General features: G+C 48.0%; 2 protein-coding genes across 3 annotated transcripts in view; both read left to right on the top strand.

The window, feature by feature from the left end:
• The window catches only part of LOC123772933 (putative leucine-rich repeat-containing protein DDB_G0290503), a 393,605-nt gene that overhangs the window by 11,739 nt on the left and 360,484 nt on the right, over positions 1-21,382 (top strand). The gene's annotated exons all lie outside the window — the stretch shown is intronic.
• LOC138363965 (uncharacterized) lies at positions 4,239-5,654 on the top strand. The gene has a single exon (XM_069323417.1). The coding sequence runs from the start codon at positions 4,239-4,241 to the stop codon at positions 5,652-5,654; it is 1,416 nt and encodes a 471-aa protein (XP_069179518.1).

Raw genomic sequence — 21,382 nt, 5'->3', positions numbered from 1 at the left:
GTCAATGCTTTGCAACATCTCAGCAGTCACCCTTTTATATCCCAGCATTATTAGCATCTTTAAACAAGAACAACATAATTTATGTGCATCGTTGGAGGCATCTAAGAATGTGCAAGAAGCAGCGCGACCCCACCATGTGGTGTTGACGTTACTCAAACCAGCGTTCGTCATACGGGACGATTTGACGCCGATCGGGCCGTTCGTTACCCAAAATGTTCGTCTTTTGGGGCGATCGTTATGCAAGGTACCACTGTATTCTCTTTGTAAGCCAAGGATTGTTAAGCCTTTTGTTTGTGACTTGTTTTGTAAGCATAGGACAGTGGGTGTCATAAAGGCTAAGAGTTGTTTGTAGAAAAGATTGCACTGCTAGGTTGATGTCCCATATGTTACCTAACTCGGACTCCCAGTTGACATTATCAGCAGCAGATATAAAATTGTTTATAGCAGTTTCATTGTGCAGCCTAAAGCTTAACTCCCTTGACTCAAGAGGTGGTTTGATAATGTTAGTTAAGAGAAATGTGGGGTAATGGTCTGTAGTGCTATCGGTGATTATACCTGAAGTAAGCAGAGAGGTTATGTTGGTCCAGATGTGATCTAGAGTCGTAGCAGTACTATCAGTGATTCTAGTTGGTCTAGTGATTAAGGGTATGAGGAAGCAGGAATTCATACAGTTGAGGAAGCTAACAGCAGTAGGGTGTTCAAGCTCGCAGAGGTCAATATTAAAGTCCCCTGCGATAATTAGATGGTTTTTGTTCAGACTGTTATCTAGTATTAGATTTCTAAGGTTTGAATTGAATTCAGACACATCAGTGTTAGGAATTCTATAGACTGCACCCACAGACAGGACAGACTTGGCACCCTTGACTCTGAAACTGGCGAAGATATACTCCCCACAGCAGTCTCTAGTTCTAATTATTTTTAAGCATGTTAGTTCTTGGTGGTAGTAAAGAGCAGTACCACCACCTCTCTGCATTTGACGACAGTTGTGAATTGCCGAGTAGTTAGGCATGTTAAAGAGTTGAGTAGTATCCTCTTTCAACCACGTTTCAGTAAGTATAATAAAAGAGAATTTGTTGTCAATAGTTTCAATCAAGGCACTAACATCATCGAAGTGTTTACCTAGGGATCTAACATTCAAGTTGATTACAGAGATATTGTGATTATCTGTTAATACATTGTTTACATCATGTGCTGTAAAATATCTGCAATTTTGATCATTGAAGTGATGATTGTCATAGATAGTGGATAAGAGGTTTAGTTCTGGGTCTATACATGACTGCATAAAAAGGCTGTTTGCAGGAAAACAAGGCAAGAATGGCAAATTACAAAATAGAAAACAAAGAAAAAAGTAGAATAAAAATTCTAAAGTAATATAAACTTAATGGTAATTTTAAGTAAAAAAAAAAAAAAAAAAAAAAAAAAAACTTAATGGGAACTAGGAATGTAAAAAATTAACTAGAATAATTAATAACAATAGATGACCAAAAAAGTAAAAAAGCAATTATGAAATCTATAAAATGAAAAGCTTGCTTACTATCCTATTATAAGTACCCTTTAGTTGAATACTAAAGTTACACTAAAACAAACTGAGGTAGTTTAAATAGAGATACACTCAGGAACACTGGATAATGAAGTTAATACTAGAGGACACAGGCAAAGCCAGTGTACTATGGAACATGGGAGTAAAAAGAAAAAAAGACAATAATAAAGATGACAATATTATTATTTTTTTTTTTTTTTTTAACTAAAGTTAAAACCTTTTGAAAGGAAAGGCAGAGATAAAGTACACAAAGATAGTTAAATGAGATTATAATTTTAATTCAGGCTATACAGCAGTTATCCCACAGTCACTGAGGAAAGAATTAATGTGAGCTTCAGTGGTTATTGAATAGGTTTTTCCAGTGTCAGTCCTCCTAGCTATAATTTAACCATCTCACACAAAACAGTGTTTAATTGTAGGGGAATTTTTGCAGAAGCCACGCAGTTTAAAAAAAGAGATTTTGCCTGAACCTGGTCAGACATTCATTCACATAAACAGTGGATTTACTAGCGACTGCAGATGAGATAAGATCAGACTTGTGGGAGCAGCTATCTAGTTTTAAACGAATTCTCCTGTTATTAGTACCAGATGATTTGGTACCCACTCTATAGGCTGCTTTGATGTCATTTTTTTTGGATCGAATACCTTAACTTATCCTGCAATACCTTGATCACGATGGCAGCACAGTCTTCTCCATCAGTTTCTTAGGGAAAATCACATGAAGAGATAATTACAGACTCAAGTAGTTTATGTTGGTCTGTCTCGTCTTGGGTAACAGTGTGTTGTTGTTGTAGGTTGTTCAGATGGTTCTCAAACTGTTGCAATATTTCTTCCTGTTTTTTAGTGGTTTCATCTGGATTAAAGTTAGTAACTGTGTTCTTGAGAAGGTTTAATTCTTGTTCGAGGTTGACAACTTTGGTAGATAGATCTTGATTGTTCTTGAGTAAGTCTCCAACTTCATTCTGCAGAGATAATAATGAGCCTTGCAGGTTCATTATTAAGGCTGACTGCTCTTTGATTACTTTCATTTGATCTTCATGTACTTGAGTTAATAACTTGAGCCAAGGGTTATCAGCAAGGCGCTTGAAGTCAGAACAAGGGGCAGCAGCTCGTTTAAGTTGGTCCATATGGCTACATAATAGTTGCATGGCCCGTGTCGGAGACGGCGCTGCGCCCAGCTGAGATTGTTTGTTATTGTTGACGGGGGGAGAGTCGGTACCCCCCACGGCGGCCACCGAGGGGGAGATAGCTGAACTAATCATGTTGTTAGCCTGGCTAGTAGGGTTATTCTTGTTTGGTGTGCTTTCTTTCTTAAGGGTCTTACCGGTCTTACTTTGCATGGTAGCAGGATAAATGTAGGCAGGAACAAATAGGGAAGACTCGTTGATAGGCAGCAGTGAACATCGGGTACAGCTTCCTAGCTCCAGGGAGCAACACTAGTGAGGTCGAAATGAGAGAATTACGGGTTGGTTTTGTTGTTTTTTTCAATGACATTTGGGTCACTGTGTACTTAGCTGCCTTCGGGTGATGCTACATCATTTGTTGGTAGCCGAGAGCTCAAGGATCAGCTGATAAAAGAGGAGGGAGGGCAGGGCCGACAGGTGTTGTTGACGTTCGTTCGTGTTGTCTTGTCTTGTGTTAATTGCTGTCTTGTGTTAATTACATTTACAAAACCCTGTTCTTAAATGCAAATCCTGCTCTGAAACTCACCCTGGACAGATACAATAGGACCCATTATCACCACACCAGAAATAAATATCTCTTTGATATCCCCAGAGTCAAACTTAATCTGTGTAAACACTCTATGCAATAAAGGGACCCAGTCTATGGAACTCACTCCCTAATGAATTGAATAGCTGTCCAACTTTATTGTCATTCAAAAACAAAGCTAAAAAGTACCTAATTTCATCTTCATAGTTTTTTACCTTTTGCTTTAAAATTACACTGTATCTATTGCTACCCAATCTCCCAATCTTTCTGTACCCAATATGAACATCTTTACCATTATGATCATTGCTGTCTTCTTATATGTGCTATCAATCTGCTGTATGGTGTCTATTAATCTTGCTTAAATTACCAATCAAGTTGTCAATGTAATCAATCAGAGCTTTAATATAACAATGTGCTTTACTATACTTACTAATCTCTCTCATCTCATTTTTTTTCTTGCAACGTATCTGTTATCATTTTATTAATTCTGCTAGAATTTATCTACTTAAACTTATCTGTTAGATTAAGGACCTGCCCAAAACGCTGCGCATACTAGTGGCTTTACAAGATTGTAAATACTATGCTATGTATTCTCTGAAACCCAGTGTACCTTCTTGTATATAAATAAATATATACATACATATATTCATACGTATATACATATATATACATACATACCAGATTTACCCCATTTGCCCAAGGCAAATGGGGGGGGGGTGACCTAACCCAACCCAAGCTAGGCTGGGTTGGGTTAGGTTTTAAAATCATTTGGCAAACTGTTGGGTACAAAGTAATCTGTATCCAGTGACTGTACCCTAGGATAAAATCTTCCAGCTACAGACACAGGTTTATCATGTCCTGATAATTACCTTACCTTTAAAAAAGTTATTGAAATTCTCTGTGGACGTAAACAAAATAGTTACAGTAGGTTTATTGCAAAATTTATGGTTTAATCAAAGGTGGAAATGTTATGAAAGATGATACCAGAATGTACAGTGTGCATGCAATAAATGATGCACTTTGTGCATCAAAGTCTCCAGACACGTTGGTGCCAGCCTCCAGACACCTTGGTGCCAGCCTCCAGACACCTTGGTGCCCGCCTCCAGACACCTTGGTGCCAGCCTCCAGACACCTTGGTGCCAGCCTCCAGACACCTTGGTGCCAGCCTCCAGACACGTTGGTGCCAGCCTCCAGACACCTTGGTGCCAGCCTCCAGACACCTTGGTGCCAGCCTCCAGACACCTTGGTGCCAGCCTCCAGACACCTTGGTGCCAGCCTCCAGACACCTTGGTGCCAGCCTCCAGACACCTTGGTGCCAGCCTCCAGACACCTTGGTGCCAGCCTCCAGACACGTTGGTGCCAGCCTCCAGACACGTTGGTGCCAGCCTCCAGACACCTTGGTGCCAGCCTCCAGACACCTTGGTGCCAGCCTCCAGACACCTTGGTGCCAGCCTCCAGACACCTTGGTGCCAGCCTCCAGACACCTTGGTGCCAGCCTCCAGACACCTTGGTGCCAGCCTCCAGACACCTTGGTGCCAGCCTCCAGACACCTTGGTGCCAGCCTCCAGACACCTTGGTGCCCGCCTCCAGACACCTTGGTGCCAGCCTCCAGACACCTTGGTGCCCGCCTCCAGACACCTTGGTGCCAGCCTCCAGACACCTTGGTGCCAGCCTCCAGACACCTTGGTGCCAGCCTCCAGACACCTTGGTGCCAGCCTTTAGACACCTTGGTGCCAGCCTCCAGACACGTTGGTGCCCGCCTCCAGACACCTTGGTGCCAGCCTCCAGACACCTTGGTGCCAGCCTCCAGACACCTTGGTGCCAGCCTCCAGACACCTTGGTGCCAGCCTCCAGACACCTTGGTGCCAGCCTCCAGACACCTTGGTGCCAGCCTCCAGACACCTTGGTGCCAGCCTCCAGACACCTTGGTGCCAGCCTCCAGACACCTTGGTGCCCGCCTCCAGACACCTTGGTGCCCTCCTCCAGACACCTTGGTGCCAGCCTCCAGACACCTTGGTGCCAGCTTCCAGACACCTTGGTGCCAGCCTCCAGACACCTTGGTGCCCTCCTCCAGACACCTTGGTGCCAGCCTCCAGACACCTTGGTGCCCGCCTCCAGACACCTTGGTGCCAGCCTCCAGACACCTTGGTGCCAGCCTCCAGACACCTTGGTGCCAGCCTCCAGACACCTTGGTGCCAGCCTCCAGACACCTTGGTGCCAGCCTCCAGACACCTTGGTGCCAGCCTCCAGACACCTTGGTGCCCGCCTCCAGACACCTTGGTGCCAGCCTCCAGACACCTTGGTGCCAGCCTCCAGACACCTTGGTGCCCGCCTCCAGACACCTTGGTGCCCGCCTCTAGCCAGAAAGAGATCACCAATTTGTATGGAAATTTTACTAGTATGAATGTGTCTGCATTGTTAAACTCTCCATTTCTATATTCTTATACATTCTCGGAGTAATATACAGTGACTTACGATTGCCCCGACTTAAGATAATTTCGAGTTACAATGTAAATTTCATTGAAAAATGCAACTCGACATCCGATGGTGTTGTCGACTTACGATATTTGTTGGTACACGTTCGGGTCGACCGAGCGCATGGTTCCCGGTCACGCGGTCAGACCTGCCTCAGTTTACTACAGCTGCCCGCTTAGTGACGATCGCGCCTATAAGAAATTCCGCGTTTGTAGTGATTTTTTGCATTTTGAACATTAAAGTAATTATATATCACACCATAAGTCCCAGGAAAGTCAGTGGTAAGGCTCAACATATGAGATCCCATGTAAGAATGACCATAGAGCAGAAACAAGAGATCATTCGTAAATATGAAGATGGTGTGCGGGTTGTTGAACTGGCTAGGCAGTACAACAAATCTCGGTCAACGATATCCACCATACTGGCTAAGAAAAAGGACATTATGGGTGCTAAAGTGATGCATAATTACAGATAAATGTTAAAACGAAGGGTTAAAACAAATGTCTGTTGACAAATTTGTAGTGAGACAAACAAGCACTGAACCACAACCAGGTCCTAGTGGTATTCAGGCAAAACGTAGGAGAGAGAGTACCCCAGAGAAAACATCACTGCCTGATGTGATAATGGAAGGGGACTCTCCTTCCAAACAGTAACAACTCTCCTCTTCCCCCCTTATCACCATCTTCCATACGCCATCAAGAGCCCTCCATAAAGGTAAGATAAACTTAGGTACTGTATTGTAGTTAGAAAAAAACATTGTATTCAGTATAAAATGTATTTGTATGTTAATATTTTGGAGGGTGGGGAACGGATTAATTCAAATCCCTTTATTTCTTATGGGAAAAATCGCTTCGACTTACGATCCATCTCTGGGAACGGATTAGCATCGTTAGTCGAGGCCCCATTGTACCTGGTTTCTTGATGTTTGGCCAGTGAGTGCAGAGACAAGTATTCAGGGCTGGCACCATGTGTCTTGATTCTGCATTAAAATCTGATATTACAGAACACATGGAGATGCCTAGGGCAAGGTATATCAGTAATCGTTAGTGGGATTTTCACATTCTTTGGTGACACATTTTATTTTTCTGAAGTGTCTGAAGGCTTGCACACCTGCCACCCATGCTCGGTGACTCACTTCTCAAGAAGCATTTGACTGTGAAGGTCTGATAATATGCAAGATAGCATCATGTGTTTGGTATGCATTAGTGGCATTTTTAATTAATTTGGAGACATGTACTAGATTTTGGTGTTTGTGCACCGGAAATGGCGGCTGATCTTGAAATCAATCTTTAGAGACCTTATATTACACCATAATATCCATTTCTAATTATCCTAGTGCCATTTTTAGTTCAAGGGCCATACATCCATCTATAAATCAAATATAGAGGAACCATGGGTGACGAGCAGCACCATCTACTGTACGAACATTTCAGGTAACAAGCGAGCCACTTGCAGAAAATTTGTGTTGGTTGACGAGCTTCCCCTTGGTTAACGAGAAAACAACGTGATGCTTCCTAGCGTTCCCACTGGTTCTCCCAAATTCTCGGATGCCTCCAACGACAGTGTTGTTGTTTTATCGCGCCGGAAAAGCATTCCTCTGCATTCATTGTGCTTTTCCTCTGTATTTTTTTTATGGTTTTGTGACTACAATTTGTAACCCATGATGTAACCAAAGAAGATTGCAAAAGATAGAATCCACCACCTAACTCAGAGGTGGATTTCCCTTCCACACCATTTCATATTGATGCTTTTTGGGGGTGGAACGGATTAATTGTATTTCCATTATTTTAAATGGGGACACTTGTTTCGCAAAATGAGCGTTTCACGTGATGAGCTCGATGCCGAACAGGTTATATTTGTTAACTGAGGTTCCTCTGTACACACATATATAGTCCTTTAAATTTAGAAAAATAATATTTTCTGGGGGGAGCCCCGTCAGCTCCCCGGAGCTATCCCAGGCTGATATGCTAATGTCAGACTTTGGCATCAGTCATGTGTATAGAGTTCTTAGGCCTACCGGGGACCACGGCCAGAACCGGGCCCCCTTAGAGAGGCAAGGGGAGCAATGGCCTATAGAAGCCCCCGTGTGGTTGGAAGCATTCTATGTCTGCCATCGACCGGAACAGGTACCCAGAAAGGTAAGCGCCTCAAAACAAACCCCTATTCTGGTTAAAATTGCTACCAAAAGCCGAACTAGTGGATAGAACTCCCCAACCGAAAACAAGCAAACTAGTGTGACGTCACACACCGCCGCTGTCTGTGCAGCTCCCCCCTCCCCGGGAGGAGGAAGGGGGGGCCCCAGACCCCCCACGCCGGCTACCCACACCTCAGTTCTTGAGGCTGATGCTATAGGCGATGGTCGTGTGCTCTGGCTCCGGTGTCGCTACTGCACTGTGCTTTGCGTGTGGTGTTGGTTTTGTGGGTGCGAGAGCCAGGAGTTATCTTCAGTACTCGGGCTGCATGCGCCTAAGGCTGCCTTCCCTAGGTGCCCTGTAAGTACAGTACTGCCCTTGGGGCTTGGGGCCACCTTCCAGAGGCTCCTCGGGGTCTGCCTCTGCTGGTCCTTTTACCTTTCGGTTTTTTGGCCGCCTGTTGGGCTCTTGGGTGTTCTGTTCTCCCTTGTTACCGGCAGGTAAGAGGCAGTTTGCACTGGTAGGGGAGCAGGGTGCTGCTCAGCTTGTATTCCCGACATCGAGGCCGGCTCTGTTCCTTGGGGTGCGCTGTCCTCTTGCGGGGTTTTGTTTTTCTTTTTGTTTTTGCCTGGTGCGGGGTTCTGTCATTTTATTCAGTTTGTTTTTGCCCTTCCACTGTTCTCCTCGGAGGAGCCCCCTGCTAGGTCCCCGTGAGTGTACATGTCCCTGGAGTTCAGCTATAGAAGTTTGCCTGGTAATTTTGGGCGCCGGTTTGCAGCACCCTGCCTGGGACTACCTGAGCGCGAGTCCTCTTAAAGTAAACGCTCAGGACCCTGGGAATCCCCTAGGGGGCGCGTTGGTCCGATGGATGTGACCCCGGAGTCCCCACTCGCTGTGTGTGCGAGTTTGAGGGTTGCTCGGTCCCCTTGTCTCAGGGTGACCCTCATTGTTTTTGCCTCTGCCACGCTGCCTGTTGGGTCGGTGATACTTTCGACCCTGAGTCCTGTGAGTGTTGCTGCTTGCTTGTGACTCAATTTACCCAATCCTCTGATTCTATTCGGGTACAGGCGGCGCGTGCGTTGCAGTCTAGGTTTCGTCTGTTGCAACGCGCTCGGTTGGTTGCTCACCCGGATGCCCCGGGGCTGCCCCGCTTTGCTTTTCGAGACCCGGACTTGGGGGTGGGGGTCGCTTCGATCCTGGTTCAGTCCACACCTCCTCGTCCTTCCCTTTCTGTTCGTTCTGGTCCCCCCCCCCTGCTTCCGGCCCCGAAGCGTCTGAGGGTTTCGGGTCGGAGCAGGGGTTACTTGATCTCGAGACTCGGGCAGGTTCGGGGGGTGCCCCTTCCGGAGGGGCGGCAGAGGCATTCAAGTCTTGTCTCCCGGCCGTAGCTTCTGGGTCTGACCAGTGGGCCCCCCTTCCTCCAGCTTTTCCGGCTGCTCCGTCCTTGTCTTGTGGGGTCGGGGCTTGGGGAGAGGACTCGGCCTCGGGTCCTGTGGTGAAGGACCTCGAGGCTGGGGAGGGGCTGACTTGGGGGCCTTGGGCCCCGCTGGACCCCGCTTGGGTTTTTCTTCCCTCTGAGCGGGGCTTATTGTTACAAGTAGTGGGGTTTTCTTTTCTCCCCTCTGCGTACGAGTTGGACTTGGTGTCGGCCCTCCCCGGGTTCGGTTCCGTGTTCCCCCGGGTACGTCGGTTCCGTCCTTCCGGAGGTTTTCGGCTTATCTCATCCAACCTGGTGTGGTGCGAGCGGCCTTTGCAGCTTACCTCCTGCGTGACCCGGATTATGCCTCGGAAATGGATCCGTCCGCATTCAGGTTTGGGACTTCGTTCCCTTTCTGGCTCCGTTACGAGGATCCGGAGTCGTCCTGGCTAGCAGACTGCCCCTTGTTTGTTCTGGATTCCTGGCATTCCTTCTGTCGTTCCCGCACGCTGGAGTGGCGGGAAGCTTCCACGGTGCTTCAGGTTTTCCTGGAGGGCGAGCTTGAGTACCTGAATGAGTGCTTGTTTGCCCCTGCCCTTCCCCGTGATGAGGGCGTTATTCAGTTCCATGTGCAGGTTCCCTCCCTTTCGGTGGCACTCGTTGCGGAGGACTTGTGCGCCCGGGGCCTTTTGGCTTCGGCCTTGTGGTTCTTTTCCCTCCTGGAGCTGTCTTCGGATTGGCTCGTGGAGGATGTGAGGATGCTTGGGTCCGTCCCAGGGTCTGGCACCTTGTCCTCGGCTGCTCGTTCGTTGGCTGACTTGTTGAAGCTGTTCACGCCGATTTTGCGGGATGCGGTTTCCCTGTTTTATGCTTCCCGTCTCGCGTGTCGGCAGGCGGTGCTGGGTTCCTCCGTGGAATCTGCTTGGGCTCTGGCTCTTAGGCGTTCTTCACCTTTTTGTCCTCTTCTGTTTGAGGAGTCGGCCGTGGCGCAGTTTATTCAGGCTGCGTCGGCGGCTTGTCGTCTGATGTTGGACTTGTTGGTTTTCTGGGGGTCCCGGGGTGGGTCTTCCCGGAAAGGTCGTGCCAGGGCTTGGGGTTCCTCTCGTCGTGGTAGGCCTCTGGTGTCAGGTTCGGGGTTGGCTCCTCCTGCGGACCCTCCCTCGTCTGGTCGGCGCGGTGTTTGCGCTGTGCGGGGTTCTGGGTCTCGTAAGGGTCGCCGGCCCTTTCGCGGCTTGCACCACTTGACGGGGCGATGGGGGGGCGGCTTGCACTGTTCGCCCGCGCCTGGTCCCACGATTCGTGGGCCTTTCGGGTCGTGTCTAGCGGCCTGCGGTGGCGTTGGGCGGCCCCTCCCGCCTTTGGGGGGTCGGGGCTGGCAGGGCAGGTTTCTTTCTCTGCGCTCTGTCGAGTCGTCTTGGAGTGGGTACGCTTGGGTGTCGTCGTCCCTCAGATGGGTTTCCCGTCTGTTTCCGGTTCCGAAACGGGACTGCGCGGACCTGCGGTTCATTCTGGACTTGTCCCGTCTGAACCCCTGGGTTCATTGCCCCTCCTTTCGGATGACTACGCTGTCTCAGGTTCGGCTTCTCTTGGAGCCGGGAGCTTGGATGGTGTCCCTGGACCTCCAGGACGCTTATTGGCATGTCCCGATTCATCCACGGTTCAGGGACTGGCTCGGTTTTGTTGTGGGGCGTCTGAGTTACCGCTTTCGTTGTCTCCCGTTCGGATTGAACCTGGTACCTCGCGTGTTCACGCGCCTTACATGGGTTTGTGGCTCGTTTGCGTCTCCTAGGTGTTCGGGTGTTGGCCTACCTCAACGACTGGCTGGTTTGGGCTCCCAGCCAGTCAGCTTGCTTGCTAGCCAGGGATTTGGTTCTTTCCCAGCTCGCCGAGTTCGGGTTCTTGGTGAACTGGAGGAAGTCCCATCTGGTTCCCTCTCAGGTTCGGACTTGGCTGGGTCTCGTTTGGGACTCTCAAACCGCCTCCTTGTCTCTCCCTCCGGAGTCTCTCCTGCAGCTGCGGTCCCGCCTTCGTCTGTTTCTGGAGGGCCCTCGGGTCACCCGGCGGTTGCTCGAGGGGCTGTGCGGAAGCCTGAACTTCACGTTGGTGGTCTACCCACCGGGTCGGGTTTGGCTTCGATGGCTGTTCTGGTTCCTTCGGGGTTCCCCCTCTGCCTCTCTCGCGATCGCAGAGTTCGACCCCCGGGGGCCTTGCGTCGGTTACTGCGTCACTGGCTTCCTCTTTGGGTTTTTCGGGGTTCAGTGCCTTGGTGCCTACCCGAGCCCTCGCTCGATGTGTACACGGATGCGTTGTCTCTCGGCTGGGGTTTTGTGACCAGTGCTCACCAGGCCGGCCAGGGACGTTGGGATCCGTCCTTCCGTTGAGCTCACAGCACGGTGCGGGAGTTCGCGGCAGTGTGGTTTGTTCTGGGGAGGATTCGGGTGGCCCGCAAATCGACGATTCGGCTCCATTCGGACTGCTCTCCGGTGGTTCATTGCCTGAACCGCGGGGGTTCGATGCGGTCCTTGTCTCTGGGGTTGGTCGCTTCGGGTGACTCGTCTGCTGAGTTCTCGGGATTTGGCTCTCCTGGCGGTTCACGTACAGGGCGTGTCCAACGTCTTGGCCGACGCCCTGTCTCGCTTCGTTCCCCTCTCCACGGAGTGGACGGTCGACGACGAGTCCTTCCGTTGGCTTTGCCAGACGTTCGGGCGCCCCGAGGTGGACCTCTTCGCGTTGGCGTGGTCGCGGCGTCTTCCCGTTTATGCGGCGCCCTTCCCCGATCGGGAGGCCGTTGGGGTCGATGCCTTTCGGCTAGACTGGTTGAGGTGGGGGTTCCTGTCCCTCTTTCCCCCGGTTCGGCTGTTGCTCCAGGTCCTGACTCGCTTAGAGACTTACCAGGGGAGAGTTGTCCTTCTGGTCCCTTGGTGGCCGGCCCAGCCTTGATTTCAGGCGCTGGTTGCTCAGTGTCCGAACCCGAGGGTTTTCCCGTGGCTCCGCCTCTTTTAGCAGATCGGGCCGGTACATCACGTGGCTGGTTCGATCTTCTCCTCGAGTCTTCGCATATGTTTTTTTTGACTCGAGTCTATCATCTCTACGGTGATCAGGTGGCCTCCTTGTTGGTGTCCCACCTGAGGGCTTCTTCTCGGCAGCAGTGTGAAGTTTCCTGGCGGTCCTTCCGTTTCTTTTTGCGTCTTCGTCGTGTTAGTTCCTTGTCAGTTCAGGTGGCCTTGTCCTTCCTCTCGTGGTAGTTTCAGGACCGTCATCTTATGCCTAACACTGTCGCTTCGTATCGTGCGGCGCTGGCGGAGCCGCTTCAGCTTGCTCTCGGTATCGATGTTACGTCTGCGCTGTTTCGCAAGCTGTCTCGTGCATTGTTTCACCTCCGGCCTGCTCATGCATCGCCTGAGCCGTCCTGGTCTTTGGACAGAGTGCTCGCTTTCCTTTCGTCTCCTCGTTTCGTTGTGGCCCCTTCGGTCCAGGATTGTTTTTCCAAGGCACTTTTCTTGTTGGCTTTGGCCTCTGGGGGTCGGGTAGGGGAGCTTCATGCTCTCCTCTGGCGCAGGGGTTTCTGCTCTTTTGGTCGTGGTGATTGTTTTGTTCGTTTGCAGCCGTCTCCATCTTTTCTGGCGAAGAATGAGACTACTGCGTTCCGGAGGGGTCCATGGGTGGTTGATGCTTGGTTGGTCAGGCCGGGGGTGCATCATGTTTTGTGTCCGGTAGCAACGCTTCGCCGTTATTTGCGCGCCACGGCTTCTGTGTCCGGGGACGCGCTGTGGGTTGATCCGGTTTCCCTTCTTCCCTGTTCGCGGGTTTGGGTCTCCCAGGTCGTCCGCAGGGTTATTAAGTCCTGCCAGCCTGCGGTCTACCTCCGTGCCCATGACGTTCGTAAGTTCGCGGCTCTTGCTGCCGTCTTTGGGAATATGTCTTGGTCTGATATTCGGGCGCAGGGATTTTGGCGGTCGAACAGGGTCCTGGCTGCTCGTTACCTTGTGAATGTCCCTGGGCCCCGTCGGGCCTGTGTTGCTTTGGGTCGGCGGTTGCAGCCAGTTGTCTCGGCTTCGAGTTGAGGAGTGAGCGACGACCGCCTCCCGGGTAAGTCCCTCTTTTTCCGTCTGTGGGTAGTTAGCTCCGGGGAGCCGACGGGGCTCCCCCCAGAAAACCAGCGTTGAATGTAATGAAACGCCATTTTTCTGGGCGAGTCCTGGAGGCTCCCCGGCATCCCTCCCTCCCTCCGGTCGGCGGTTTTTCGCGTTTTTGACATCCAGCCTCAAGAACTGAGGTGTGGGTAGCCGGCGTGGGGGGTCTGGGGCTCCCCCTTCCCCCTCCCGGGGAGGGGGGAGCTGCGCAGACAGTGGCGCGGCGGTGTGTGACGTCACACTAGTTTGCTTGTTTTCGGTTGGGGAGTTCTATCCACTAGTTCGGCTTTTGGTAGCAATTTTAACCAGAATAGGGGTTTGTTTTGAGGCGCTTACCTTTCTGGGTGCCTGTTCTGGTCGATGGCAGACATAGAATGCTTCCAACCACACGGGGGCTTCTATAGGCCATTGCTCCCCTTGCCTCTCTGAGGGGGCCCGGTTCTGGCCGTGGTCCTCGGTAGGCCTAAGAGCTCTATACACATAACTGATGCCAAAGTCTGACATTAGCATATCAGCCTGGGATAGCTCCGGGGAGCCTCCGGGACTCACCCAGAAAATGGCGTTTCATTACATTTAACGCTGGTTTTTTGAGGTGTAAAACCCATGAGTTGAATCATTGAAAATTTTTATTCAAAGCATTACAATTTATTCAAACACGGTAACAGTGTGTCCTTGCTTAACCCTTCAATTGCGCATCGCATCATATGATGCTTTGACCGACTTGCAATAAATTGCGCATCGCATCATGTGATGTTTTGGAGTACTACGCAAGATTTAAATGGCCCGCGGATACACGGGGTTCACCACACCTTCATCAGGGCTCTTGTAAACAGTTCCATTTTTTTTAAAAATCGTGGGCCAAATTCCCGGGTGTGAAGGGCCTCAGTATTGAGTGAGCAACCAAGCCTGACGCACGCAGCATGAGCTCACAGCACTGCTGTTCAGATTGTGACCACAGCATTGCCTAAAAATGTCATAATATACTTGTTTATGCTATTATGTAGCGATGATATTATTACAGAAGACCCCTGACTGTGATAAAACTGACCAGGGTTCTGATAATAGCAGGATTGTGGTGATATTTAGCGCTGTGCGCCATGCAGGGAGGAGTAATGCTGTGGGAGGGAGGGTAGTGGCGATGTCTTCTGACTGTGTGTAATTACCTAAGTGTAGTTACAGGATGAGAGCTACGCTCATGGTGTCCCGTCTTCCCAGCACTCTTTGTCATATAACGCTTTGAAACTACTGACGGTCTTGGCCTCCACCACCTTCTCCCCTAACTTGTTCCAGCCGTCTACCACTCTGTTTGCGAAAGTGAATTTTCTTATATTTCTTCGGCATCTGTCTTTAGCTAGTTTAAATCTATGACTTCTTGTTCTTAAAGTTCCAGGTCTCAGGAAATCTTCCCTATCGATTTTATCAATTCCTGTTATTATTTTGTATGTAGTGATCATATCACCTCTTTTTCTTCTGTCTTCTAGTTTTGGCATATTTAATGCCTCTAACCTCTCCTCATAGCTCTTGCCCTTCAGTTCTGGGAGCCACTTAGTAGCTTGTCTTTGCACCTTTTCCAGTTTGTTGATGTGCTTCTTAAGATATGGGCACCACACAACTGGTGCATATTCTAGCTTTGGCCTAACAAAAGTCGTGAACAATTTCTTTAGTATATTAGTGGCCACCTTTTATTGACTGCACTCACTATACCAGCTTAGTGGTTCGCTATGGTGAACACAAATGTAGATACTTATATATAACGTGTGTATAGAGGGTATAAACAGCAAGAGTAGGTTGGGAGCCGCCATTTTGGTGAGGGAATGGCGTCGTCTGCACGATGCCACCGTGCAGACGACGGTGTTGTTTACTGGTTACCACGATGGTCTTTGGTCACCATACCAGTTTACTTGTACAAGTATGGTGAATAAAACAGGTAGATATTTATATATAATGTGTGTATATAGTGTAATAACACCACATAGTATTGTTGGAAGAGAAATATTAGTGTGTCTGGCCTTGAGGGCGGCAGCCATCAGCTGACTGTGTGAGGTCCTACGTCTTTGTGCCTTTACTCACCATACAAGTTTAGATGTACAGTTATGGTGAACAAAACATGTAAATACTTATATATAATGTCTGTATATAAAAGCAAAAACAGCATGGTGGGTGGAGAATGGTGGCAAGTCAGGTGAGGTGAGGGGAGGGAGGGAGGGAGTGGCAGCCAATCGCGGGCTGCCACTGGCTGCCACTGCCACTGCCACTCAGCAGGCCAACTTAGTGGTTCGTTATGGTGAACACGAATTTAGATACTTATATATAGCGTCTGTATATAGTGAATAAAAGCAAAAACAGTATTGTGGGAGGAGAATGTGGGTGAGTCAAATGACTTGAGGGAGGGCGTGAGTGGCTGGATGGTACACGGCGGTCACTCCTCATTACTTTTTGACTCATAATAGCAACTTAGTGGTTCGTTATGGTGAACAAAATATGCAGATACTTATATATAAACTGTGTATATAGTGTAATAACTGACAAAGTATTTATTCACTGATTGATGAACATAATTGAATCAACAATATGCACACCATATTTATGAGTACAACAATGATTCACTCATTTTATTATATAAATATATAAAACTACACACTATTGAATAATATTACAGCAAAAAACTATGAAAAATCAATCAGAGACATTGAAATAATTAGGTAATTATCTCTTTGTGGCAACTCCGGCCTGACAGCTGGCGATCAACAGACTGCCTGGGACGCACGCTGAGTCAGCTCCTGTTTTTTGCCAGACTTCCCCGCCCTATAGCGGGCAATATATGCCACTTACTATTTTTTTATTATTTGTCCCATGATCAGTGAACACAAATTAACAGGTTAGGAAGAAGAAAGAATTTTTTTTTTTTCTTTTTGGTATGCGCCTGTGGGTGTCAAATGGTATATAGCCATGCGCCATTTAAGGGTTAAACGAACTGTATGGGGGCAAGGCCAATTACCTGGAGCATATCGGGAGAGGGTTCTGGGAGTTACTCTACTCCCCGAGTCTGACCTGAGGTTAGGCTTGACTTGTGTTAACTTGTTCCAACAGGCTGTTGCTTGGAGCTGCCCGTAGGCCCACATATCCACTACAGCCTGGTTGGTTTGGCACTTCTTGCAAGAACTTGTCACATATCCTTTTGTATACATCCACCTTTGTTCCATTAGTATTTCTTATGCTTGCTGAGAGGGAATTGAACAGCTGTGGACCTCTGATATTCAGACAGTGTTCTGATTGTACCTATGGCGCTCCTACTCTTCACTGGTTCTATTCTGCATTTAATTTGGTTTCTTTCGTTCCAGTATACAGTATTGTTATTCTACTGTGCAAATTTGGGACCTGGTCTTCAAGCATTTTCCATGTATATATTATTTGATACCTTTCTTGTCTCCTTTCCAAAGAGTACGTTTTGAGAGCTTTGAAAGCATCTAGTAATTTAGATGTTTTATCGTTTCAGTGCGTGCCATATATGTTCTCTGTATTCCCTCTAATTCAGAGATGTCTCCTGTTCTGAAAGGGAAAGTGAGTACCAAGCAATACTTAAGACGGGATAGCACTGGTGATTTAAATAGTATTAGCATTGCTGTGCGGTCCCTAGATTTGAACGTTCTCATAATCCATCCCATCATTTTCCTCCACCACCGCTATATTTGCTTGGTTATGTTCACTAAATGTCAAGTCATCAGACATCATAATTTCCAGATCTTTTACATGTTGCTTTCCTTCTATGTGTAGGTCTGATTGTGTCCTGTACCCTGTATTTCGTTTAAGTTCCTCGTTTCCACCATACCTCAGTACCTGTAACTTTTCACCATTAAACATCATGTTATTTTCAGTTGCCCAATCAAAGATTTTATTAATATCTGCCTGTAGTTTTTCAGTGTCTTCTACAGAGGAAATTTTCATGCTGATTTTTGTATCATCTGTAAAAGATGACATGAAGCTGTGATTAGTATTTTTGTCTATGTCTGAGATAAGAATGAGAAATAGCAGTGATGCAGGGACTGTTCCCTGGGGTACAGAGCTTTTCACTGCACTTGGCCTTGATCTTATTTGATTGACTGCCACTCACTGCATTCTGTTTGACAGAAAGTTGAAAATTCAATGCCCCACCTTACCCATTATTCCTATTAATCTCATTTTATGGGCTATCACTCCATTGTCACATTTGTTGAATGCCTTTGCAAAGTCTGTGTATACAACATCTCCATTTTACCTTTCTTCTAAGGCTTCTGTGATTTTGTCATAGTGGTTGAGTAACTGTGACAGACAGGATCTTCCTGCTCTAAATCCATGTTGTCCTGGGTGGTTACCTATCTACCTTGTGTAGCTTCTGGGGATCAATTGCCCCATTGCCCGGTTTCCAACCAGGCCTCCCGGTTGGTCGTCTGGCCAACCAGGCTGTTGGATGCGGCTACTCGAAGTCTGATGTATGAATCACAGCTTGGTTGATCAGGTACTCTTTGGAAGTGTTTATCGAGAGCTGGCCACACTCGGCTTACTGCTCCGCTCCAAGCTTCGTCTCAACGTCTACGACACTGCTGCATCCAGGACTACTAAATAAATATGAAACTCACTAAACACTGTATATCTAATCTACCCAACAACGTAACATAATCGTACTTTACAAGTCAACCAGCCATTTTCACAAAATTGTATAACACGTAACTTGTCTTTAATTGTTCTGGTAGCCTTCTTCCTCTTAACACCTCCAGAACGATTGATGCTGCTACCAGACGTAGTCTTGGCCAAAAATGATAAAAGTTACTATGAAAACAAAGAAGTTATTTAAGAAAATGTTTCACTAATGGCACGGCACTGTGGTATAACGTGAGGGACGGGAGCACATGGGCTATTTGGCTTGACCAGGCCTGGACGGGTCCACTTGGGGCAGGTAGGAACGTTACATAGGTTGCCAGGCGGAAAAAAAACACACTATTTTTGGAGCAAACTTTAGCCTGTGCAAATTGTTTTTAGGAAACTTGTATATTTGTTATTATATAATTATTTCTTTTGTTTTTGACTGTTCCAAAAAAGGAACTCTCAAGGAGCACATCCATGAGGATGTGCCCCCCTCTCAGGGACACATTTCAAGGAATTGTTAAAAAAAAATGGTAATTACTGTACTGTAGTGTATAGGCCCCTCCACATCCCCTTTATCCCCCAGGCAGTCCCTCCCAACGCTCCCCTCTCTCCCGACACCACCCACCCACCCCATCCCCTCCTACACCACGCGCCTTGAGCCACAGCTGTATGGGATTAACCCTTAAACCGCGCAAATCATATATATATATGCTCTCGGTGGCAAAACCAAAACCGCGCATGTCATATATATATGATTTCGTGTCTAGCGCTATAATTTAAACACTCCGCCTGGGATAGGGGCAGCTATAGTGCAGCCACGACCGATAGTTACCAGATGCCACCTAGGAAAAAAATCCAGGCTAACATTCTTGGGTGTGAGAGCGTCAGTAGTGAGCAAGCCACCAAGGCTGGTGCATGCAGCACGAGCTCACAGCACCGCTGTTTAGCTTTTGACCACAGCATTGCCTACAAATGCCATAATATTTATGATCATGCTATTATTTAGCGATGATAGTATTATAGAGCACCCCTGACTGTGATAAAACTGACCAGGATTCTGATAATAGCAAGATTGTGGTAATGTTTAGCGCTGTGCTCCATGGAGGGAGGAGTAAGGCTGTGGGAGGGAGGGTGGTGGCGTCGCCTTCTGACTGTGTGTGGCCAACTTTTATTGACTGCACTCACCATACCAGTTTAGTTGGTCGCTAAGGTGAACACAAATGTAGATACTTGTATATAATGTGTGTATAGAGTGTGATAACAGCAATAGGAGTAGGTTGGGAGCCGGGATTTTGGTGAGGGAGGTGCGTCGTCTGCACGACTTATCATGTTGTTTACTGGTAGCCACTATGGTCTTCAGGCACCACCCCAGCTTATTTGTACAGGTATGGTGAATAAAACAGGTAGATACTTATATATAATGTGTGTATATAGCGTAATAACACCACAAACACCACAAACAATATTGTTGGAGGAGAAATATTAGTGCGTCTGGCCTTAAGGGCATCCGCCACTAGCTGACTGTGTGAGTAGCTATGTCTTCGTGTCTTTACTCACCATACAAGCTTAGATGTACAGTTATGGTGAACAAAATATGTAAATACTTATATATAACGTCTGTGTATAGTGAATAAATGCACAAACAGTATTGTGGGAGGAGAATGAGGGCGAGTGAGGTGTTGTTGAGGGAGGGAGGGGCAGCGAGTGGCTGGCTGGTGTGTAGCGGTCACTTCTCGTTGCTTTTTGACTCACAATACCAACTTAGTGGTTCGTTATGGTGAACAAAACCTGCAAATACTTATATATAACCTGTGTATATAGTGTAACAACAGCAAAACTATTTGTTTATTGTTTTATGAACATAATAATTGAATCACTAATATTCACACCATAATTTTGAGTACAGCGATGATTTACACATTTTATTATATAAATATATCGCAATTCACTGTATTGAATGATATTACTGCAAAAAACTAAGAAAAAATCAGAGACATTGAAATAATTAGATAATAATATATTTGTGGCAACTGCCACCTGACAGCTCGAGCAGAGTAGACCTCGTCGGGCGAAGGCTCTGCCAACGCCCCTTTTTTGCCACACTTCCCTACCCTATTGCGGCTAAAATATGCCACCTACGATTTTTTTGTTATTTTTTTCTGTGATCAGGGAACAAAAATGAATATTTCTATAAGACGAAAGAATTTTTCTGTGGGGAGCCCCTACGGCTCCCTGGAGCTTATCGGGCTAATGTATGTTATATTAGACCGGGACATTAGCTAAGGAGTTCAGATCTACCAGCGCCAGAACCTGGCCCCTTCAGAGAGGTTTCAGGGAGCAATGGCACTGGAAAACTCTCTTGTGGTTGGGGTTTTCCTTATCTGCCATCGACCGGGGTCAGGCACCCAGAAAGGTAGGCATGACAAAACAAACCCCACATGGTAAAAAACTAAACAAAAAAAACAAACAGAGAGGTTGAAACTCCCTACAATCCCAATGAAACAAGCAAACATCACACTTTACTCCCGCACCGATCGTCCGCGCAGCCCTCCCCGCCCCGAGAGGGGGAGGGGGAAGCCCCGGACCTACCACGCCGGCTGCCAAGCTTCAGTTCGTAAGCTAATGTCAGCCGGGATAGACGCTTTTCTGGCCTCAGTTTTCTAGGCAGTGTTTGCCTTGTGTGGCGTTCCCTGCAGTGTGTTGTGTTGTGTGGTGGCCAGGAGTATCTCATCAGTGCCGGGGCTACATGCGCTTAGTGGCTGACTTCCCTAAGCGCCCTGTGAGTACTGCCCTTGCGTAACAGGGTTATCTTCACTGGGGCGTTCGGGAACCATTCCTGTAGAGGTTCTTGCTGCTCGGCATTTGCCTCGCCCTTGGGGCCGGCTGGGGCTTGGGGCCCCTTGTTTGGCCCTGGGTAAGGATTGGTATTGTGCTGGTTAGGGCGTCAAGGTGTTGCACAGCCTGCCACCTAAGCGGCGATCAGTTCCTGTTGCCTCTGGAGACTGTGTACTTTTGCGGGGTTTTCTATTGTTTTTATTTTCAATTGCCTGGTGAGGGTCTGCCCAGTGTGGCTATAGTTCCACTGGTAGTGTTTGGCAGCACTCTGCTAGGCCCCCGTGATTGTACACATCTCAGGGGTTTTCAGTGCTATCCTCTACCCTCTTGTTATTTTTGGGTTTCTTAACCGGTTTAGCAACACCTTGCCTGGGTTTCCCGTAGCAGTCAGCCTACGGGCCCTGGAAACCCCTGTCTGGGCTCAGTGGACCATTGAATGTGTCTTCCGGGTTCCAACCCGTCTTGTGCGGGATCGTTGGTTGCTGTGCCCTCGTCTCTGGGGTGACAGTCGCCACTT

This window comes from Procambarus clarkii, chromosome 12 (assembly GCF_040958095.1).
Source record: "Procambarus clarkii isolate CNS0578487 chromosome 12, FALCON_Pclarkii_2.0, whole genome shotgun sequence".
In the NCBI taxonomy this organism is placed as follows: domain Eukaryota; kingdom Metazoa; phylum Arthropoda; class Malacostraca; order Decapoda; family Cambaridae; genus Procambarus; species Procambarus clarkii.
This window is presented reverse-complemented; position numbering and strand designations above follow the sequence as displayed.

Bases quoted from the DNA above. Each gene is read 5' to 3' on its own strand.
- LOC138363965 (XM_069323417.1), top strand. From the start codon at position 4,239: ATGTACAGTGTGCATGCAATAAATGATGCACTTTGTGCATCAAAGTCT.